The 7669-nt window shown below is 45.6% G+C and overlaps 1 protein-coding gene across 1 annotated transcript in view; it reads left to right on the top strand.

Moving 5' to 3' along the window:
• Fig4 (FIG4 phosphoinositide 5-phosphatase) overlaps positions 1-7669 on the top strand; it is a 107436-nt gene that overhangs the window by 10433 nt on the left and 89334 nt on the right. Inside the window, exons 2-3 of the mRNA XM_028768995.1 lie at positions 6181-6279; positions 7434-7557. Of these exons, the coding sequence (XP_028624828.1) occupies positions 6181-6279; positions 7434-7557 (223 nt within the window). The remainder of the gene's footprint in view (positions 1-6180; positions 6280-7433; positions 7558-7669) is intronic.

Raw genomic sequence — 7669 nt, forward strand, 5'->3', positions numbered from 1 at the left:
GGTTACCCCAAATCCAGCCAGAAAGCAGTTGGTTACCCCAAATCCAGTCAGAAAGCAGTTGGTTACCCAACACATTTCTGCTACCATTGCAGCCATGGCATATGGAGAGGGGTGGGAGGGAGGGTGAGAAGGAAGTGAGGAAGAAGTGGAGAGGGGTGGGAGGAAGTGAGGAGAGGAGAAAATAACTCTAAGGATGTTTGAAAAAGCCATATAGAATATATTTTATAAGCTATGTATATGAAATATATATGAATGTATGTAACTATGTAGAACTATATATGAATCAAGTATATAAGTGTCTATGAATTTAATGGGGTTATACAGTTATTTTACACAGTTCCTCCCAGAATCCCTAAATTGCCACCTGAAAGCAGAGCAAGTGTGGGTTTCCAGGGAGCTCTTGGTCAGAGCTGTGCCGCGGGCCCTAAGCAATGCAGGCTTTTCCCTTCTGTTCACCAGAGCTTGGTGGTTAGACCCTACTGCTGAAGACAGCACACACATTGGTCACAGGACAGAAAAAACCAAGTTGGTACCACACAGGAAGCTCTCCGTGGGCTAGCTTTCATAGCATTAGAAGGTGCTGTGTAGGCTGCTGGGGGTGGGGTGGGGTGGGGGTCACCATCGTCTAACCCAGCTGTGAACCCCGTAAATGGCAACAATGACTGGCAAGACAAAGTATGTTATTTTAGTTTAGATTTTTAGTTTGAATCTTGCTTTTTCTCTTCAGAAACGTGTGCTGACTTTGCATTTTTTCTTTTTGTCTTGTTTTGGTTTCTTTTCTTTTTCTTTTTTTTTGGTGGTGGGGGGGGTGAGAGTGATGTCTTCTTTTATCTTCTGATACTCTGGGGTCCAAGGAACCCCAGTCTTCTATTCCTGCCCGAGGTTTATTTGTGTAAACTGTTTCTCTTCTTGGGTAAGCCTCTCCTTTTGCAGTTGCTCTCCTGCCTCCTCCACACCCTGGCTTTTCCTTACTGGATGTTTGGGAGGATCAGAAGGGTTTTCTCTCCCCTTTTCTCAGAATCCTACCCATGCACCATGCACCATTCCTCTCTTCTCCACTTTTGAAGTTTTATCCAGCAAGTCTACCCGAATGTTTTTCTTTGTTCTGTTTTGACTCATTATGGTTTTGATAGGTTTCCTGGCTTTTTTATTCCTCATGGTTGTATCTTTTTCTAGTGGAATTTAGTCACATTGATGAACACACTGTTGGTGTTCACTGGAGTCTTTCTCTTCTGGACATAGAATTCCCTTAAGCATCCTCTGTAATTCCAGTCTTGTGGCCGTGCGTCTCCCTCACTTGTCCTTAGCACGGAAGGTCTTTCCTTCCACTGAGGAGAGCCTTTCACAAAAGGTCTTTCCTTGTAGAGCCTTCACTCTGAAGGAGAGCATTGCTGGCTGCCATAATCTTGGTTTATAGTTACTTTATTTCAGGACCCAAAATATATCCATGCCTTCCTGTCATTTAGAGTCCTTCTGAGAAGTCTGCTGTTAGTCTGTTACTTGACAGTTCCCTCTCGCACAGTGTGATGCTCCCTCTTTGTCCTGTAAACAACCTAACCTGAGTATGTCTGGCATGTACTTCTATAGTCATGTGTGTTTGAAGTTCTTATACAACTTTTACAACTCAAGGCCACCAGCCCAGAGGTGACAGGGACCACAGAGGCCCGGGCCCTCCCACATCAATCACCAGTCAAGAACACTCTCTGCAGGCTTGCCCACAGGTCAGTGTGGTGGAGGAATTTTGTAATTTGAGGTTCCTTCTTCCCAAATGACTCTAGCTTGTGTCATCCTGACAAAAAAACCTAACCAGGATACCCAAAGCAGTACTAACAGCTGGTGAGACCAGGCAAGGGTCAGGGTGTTCATTGCATGGTAATTTTACTGTAGATTTGAAAAAAGAAAGAAAAAAAAAACAGGAAGAGGTAATGAAAACGATTTTAATCTCCCAAATGAGGAGATCCAGCTTGAGCGATATTATCCAGTATGACACTGTGAGTTTGCGTGGTCATAGAATTACTGTATTTAACAGGGAGAAAATGAGACTGAGTGGAAACAGCTCTTTCTGGAAAAATTAGCTCTTTTAAAAAAATATTAATTTATTAAAAAACCAAATCAGTGCTGAAGTGGAGTTTGGCCAGCCATCAGAGGGCAGTGCAGACAGTGATTCTCCTCCTCCTCGGGCCAGTCAAAGCTGCAGAACGGTGTCCACACGAGGGCGCTGTTCTCTGCACAAATCCTTTTAAAAGCATTTCTGAGGGCAGAGCCTCTGGATAGTTGCATGACTTCCCCAGTCCCCACTCATGGTTCTCAGTCTGTGGACTGTTTAACTTTTGGTTCTTCCGACTCCCAGAGCGTGTGGATGTGAGAGGTAACGAGCTAACGTCTTACGTGTGTTCCAGAGGCAGCTAACTCGTCAAGATCCGTGCCTCTTTTACTGTGAACTGCCTTACCACAGTCTTAATGCAATTAGAATTTAGAGTCCCAGGCTCTGTAACCACAAGGAGTTTCATGTGGGGGTTTTACCTCTTTGAAAGCTGACATATCTCCTTAACTGAGTGGCCTGGTGAGCACATCCATCTATCTGTGTGCTTGCCCAGAGAAGAGGTGTTAGTGTAGATGATAGAAAAGATTGTCCATCAAGGGAAGGTGTGTCTGTGTCATGTAGCGTTCTCCTAACTCCAGTGCCTGTGGGGATAGATTGCCCTGGAAGTGAAAACCATAGAGCTTGGTGGGAGGGACTGTCAGGTTATTCACGGGTATAAAATTAGCTGGAGGGGGTAGGAAGCTAGCCATAAAAAATGTACACAGGGACTTTGGAAGTAGCTAGTGAGCTTACATATAACAGAGTTCTTTGGGCTGAGTGGGACAGGTGATACTTCATGGTCTCTTCACAGTCTTGTTTAGAAGTCCTTCAAGGAGAAGCGCAGTATCCGGACAGCACTGTCTCCCTGGTGACTTACTCTGACTGTCTTCAAGTGAGGGACGTACCTATGTTCTGTGTCTTTCAGTGCACCATTTATGGATGCTAGTTTGCATGGTTGTCTCTCCTAGCATAAAGATGGATAGCAGATTGGTATATCCCCCCAGGTTGGTCCCATTTTGGACCTGCAGTGCAACTTACTCCCCTTTGGGAGGGGAGTCCCCTTCTGTTATTGTCATTATTGCTTCTTTTGTCCTTTTCCTCAACTATGCAGAGGGCTTGCTCTCCGTGAGGGTCTGTTCTCTGTAAGGGCCTCTCCCTGTGAAGGCCTGCTCTCTGTGAGGGTCTGCTCTCTGTGAGGGCCTGCTCTGTGAGGGCCTTCTCTGTGAGGACCCACTCCCTATGAGGACCCACTCTCTGTGAGGGTATGTTCTTTGCCAAGGGCCTGTTCTCTGTGAAGGTCAACTCTCTGTGTGAGGGTATGCTCTCTGTGAGGGCCTGCTCCCTGTGAGGACCCACTCTCTGTGAGGGTATGTTCTTTTCCAAGGGCCTGTTCTCTGTGAAGGTCAGCTCTCTGTGTGAGGGTATGCTCTTTGTGAGGGCCTGCTCTCTGTGAGGGCCTGCTTTCTGTGAGAGTCTGCTCCCTGTGAGGGTCTGCTCTCCCTTGACGTCCTGCTCTCTGTGAGGCTCTGCTATCTGCAAGGGAACACTCTCCTCAGTGTGTCCGGTACTCTGTGAGCATCTTTTGGCTTCATCTTGTTTTTGTTATAAACCCAGCAATCTCTTTAGGGCCTTTTCTTGCTAGTTGCTCTCCTTGGTGCTGTTTATCTTCAAGACTTCAGAAAGGCGACTCCCTTTCTGGTAACAAGTATAAATAGCTTGCAAATCTTTTCTTCTAATTTATTTGCTTGGCTGTTCTACCAGGTTGGTCTCCCGCTCCTCTAGGCAGCGAGTTGGGGTTCATGGCTGAGATTCTGAGTTTCTCCCCCTCAGTTTCCCTCTCTGGCCGGCTGCTTCCCCAGTACCTTGAGTCCTGTTACTGTATGTCTCACCTTTGTTTTCTGTTATTATAATTGCTTTATTTACTCCTTACAACTGACAGTGTCAAGGAGACCCTACCTATTCTAGGATATGAGGGGCTAAGCACTTCAGCTAGTCATCCTCTAACTGGTATCGGCCAGCATATAGGTTCTGTCCTTCATAACCTGTGGGTAGATCAGACATTTATAAACAAAGTCATTGTTGCTTAGCAACAGGATACACTCTGAGAAATGTGCCCTTAGGTGAGTTTCACTGCAAATATAATAAAAACCACTTCCCCAAACAAAGACACAGTTATGCTGCGATTAGACAGTGCAGTCTTCTGTCCCCATCGGGCATGAGGGACAGCTTTACAAGATATTATTACTGTTATCATGTGACACATGCACCCTTAGTAAAAGCTCCAGTGAGTTTTACTTATCTTACAGGTTTAAATAGAAAACATTGTAACGGAATTCTGCATACTGTAAGTTCTTAAAACTGTACTCATTCTTGAAGTCCCGACTCTTCCGTCATTTTACACAGCCCCAGCTCCAGCTTCAGTCTTCTCGGCTTTGGCTTCCAACGGCACATGCTCTCCAGCGTGACATTCGACGCTGTCCAGCAGACAGCTGTGATTAGTATTTGCTTTTTTTATCTGTACATCGAGTGATCAGTCAGATGGTAAAATGCCGGCTGATTATGGCAGTGTCTTCTCAATCTTTTCAATGTGAAAAGTATTACTTTTGAAAGGACAAGTTTGAACCAAAATATTTTTACATCATTTATTTTTGCTAATGAGATTTTACTTATCTTCTTTAAAGTAATTTAAGAGTAATTGAATTTGGGAGATAGCTTGGCAGAGTGTGTGCTCAGCGTGTATGGGGCTCTTGGTCTGATTCTTAGCACCATCCAAAATAAAGCAATCCACTTAGTTTTGCTTATGAATTTTATGTTTAAATACAGGATTACTACTTTTGACATTGTTATTATCTGTATCATTCCCAGTGATGCAGCAACTAAGGCTGCTGTGTTCAGGGCTATGATGAATATTGTTTCTAGTAACTTCTTTGGGAAAGGCACTAGGGACTTGTGGTCCCATGTTTTGACTCTCCTCTGGTGGTGTACGGTGCTGCCTATACCCCGGCTGGGGGTCTGGGGGGGGCGAGGGAGAACAAGGTGAAGTCCAGGACAGGGAGTCCTGATCTAAGTGGGGCAGCAGAGCGAGGCTGTAGGTCAGGCTGGAGTGCCGAGTGTGAGTGTTGAGTGCCGAGTGCCGGAGGGGTGGGAGAAGAGAGGGTCTTCTTTGGGAGTCTTAATGTTACAGGCTGTTTAGGTGAAGGCCTTCCTCATGGCAGTCTTTAATGAAGCAGCTCTCTGAGATGGTCTTAGCTTGTTCATATTACTTTATTGGGGGTGGTGGTGGATGTGAATGAATATGCTTTATTTGGGATGAACCAGGGATTATATGATTTTGGGGAAGGGCATGAGACTATCCAGGAAGGGAAGGCCATTGGCTGAAGGCTAAGGCTATTGAGAGGCCTCATTAGCATGGAGAGGCCTTCCAGGTGCTGTGGTATGACTGACTTCCCGTGCTCATCTTAGCTTAGGTTTTGGTTACGCGCTCCAGAGCAGGCATGGAGGCTGAGGAAGAGGGGAGGGGAGAGCAGCTCCACCCATGTCATCTCAAATCTCTGCGATTCCCAGGGTTTGAGCATGCTCCACCTCCCCAGTCCCATGCCCGGCTGGTGGCTCGCCCCACATGTCCTGCAGGGACTGTGTGCCCTTGCAGTCCCGTGGACGCAGCAAGCCTTCAGAGTTGCTCCTCACAGCCATTTTCCTCCTCGACACAGAAGGCTTTGAGACTTATGTGTCAGACTGTAATATTCTAATAGCTGTAATTGTCTAAACTTCCCCATCATTCGTCGGGCTTGCTAATGCTTGTCAGCTCTGCTGCCTAAACGCCACGGAAGCAGCCTCTAATGCTATAATAGAATTAAATTCATCTGACCTGGGTCCTGGGCTTATTTCAGACATCAGATACTTATCATGAAGCTCTAAGGACATCTCAATTTAAAAATTGACCTTTGGAATCGCTCCCTCTGGTCCTCGAGTTGTATATAACCAGCATACACTTTAGAGAGCAATCCAACTTTATTATGCGTCTTCAAAACGTAATGTGGTTATAAAAATGTCTTCAGGGCAAAATGCCTTTAAAATGACATTCTCTTTCTTTATAGAGATATTTTCTAGTTGGGAGCAATCATGCAGAAACGAAGTACCGAGTCCTGAAAATTGATAGAACAGAGCCAAAGGATTTGGTGGTGATTGACGACAGGGTGAGTATCGGCTCCTGTAAGTCCTTTGTGCGGGGTCTCCAGTCCCTGTGGGTCCTTCATGCGGGGTCTCCAGTGTGTGCTGTTCAGAGCAGGTGAAGTCACAGCTCTTAGTGGGATAGCACCTGGGTTTGCTGTGGTTGTTTTTGTCGTATTATTTTAACCACACACCTCAATTTTCTAATTGGCTTCTAGAAATTACTGGTGTTGAGAAATTAGGCAGAATTATACTTTGTCCTTCAATTGATTTGTTTCTGAGAGCAGAAGTCCCCCTAGAAAGACAATGAAGACATTTTCCTAACCAACTGACCTTTTAAGGGTTCAGTGTAGATAATATCGCGTCTAGCAGAGTGTGTATCACTGTGCTTCAGTGCAGATGTTTTGTTGGCTGATGGAAAGCACATTGAAGGCTTACTCTACACTAAGAAATGCTGAACAGCTGTTATGCAGATCCTGTGTTGTCTAGACTCAGGACTGCAAAGGCTCAATTCAGTCAAGAACACGAGGCTGTTAGTCAAAGGACCATATAAGGTAGCGATGTCGACGTGTTAGTTTTTAGCTTTTCCAAACAAGGGAACTTATTCTTTGAGTTGAATTTCCTAGGTAAATATTTCTGAATCCACATAGGTCCCAGTTTTGTGAAATACATTAGTAGTTACAGATTGGAATAATTTTCATTAAAATCTTTGCAGAAGTATGTCCTGTGTTCTAACGATCGTGGATAAATTCATTATTATGGTTTTTGATTTCCTGAACTACTCCTGGGAGTCCATGCCCCTGGATCTGCCCGGAAGCCTCTGTTACTATAATGAAGTGTTCTTGGCTTTACACGGTGCTGGGGATGACTGATCAGGAAGACCCTTGAGGAGCGAACAGTTTTGTGCTGCTTCATACAAATGCACGTCTAGTCGGGGGTTTGCGTTTCATTTTAAGGGGTTCACAAACTTACTGACATAGGCGGATCCCTTAGAGCTCCGAATCCCAAGTTCCCACTCGAAAGCTTTGACATAGTTTTCGAACACAGCAGTGTGAGCCAGGCCTCAGCCTTACGCGTTGTTACACGCCTGCTGCTGTGTCATGACGTAGCACGCTGACACAGTCGTCCATGAGTCCTGCAGGGGATGCAGTCTCACAGGTGGCCTGTGCTTGCTCGACAGCATGTGTACACGCAGCAGGAAGTGCGGGAACTGCTTGGCCGTCTGGATCTAGGAAACAGAACAAAGACGAGCCAGAAAGGACCCTCCGGGTTGTTCCGAGCTGTCTCAGCCTTTGGCGTTGTAGGTAAGAAGTGTGTCTCCCTTGTCTGTTTCTTTATCTTGGTACAGACTACTTAAAGGGAGCTCTTGTGGCTCTGTAACTATACAGTCCTGACTCATCCCCTATGGCTCTGTAA

This window comes from Grammomys surdaster, unplaced genomic scaffold (genome assembly GCF_004785775.1).
Source record: "Grammomys surdaster isolate TR1022 unplaced genomic scaffold, NIH_TR_1.0 190, whole genome shotgun sequence".
NCBI classification, from domain to species: Eukaryota; Metazoa; Chordata; class Mammalia; order Rodentia; family Muridae; genus Grammomys; species Grammomys surdaster.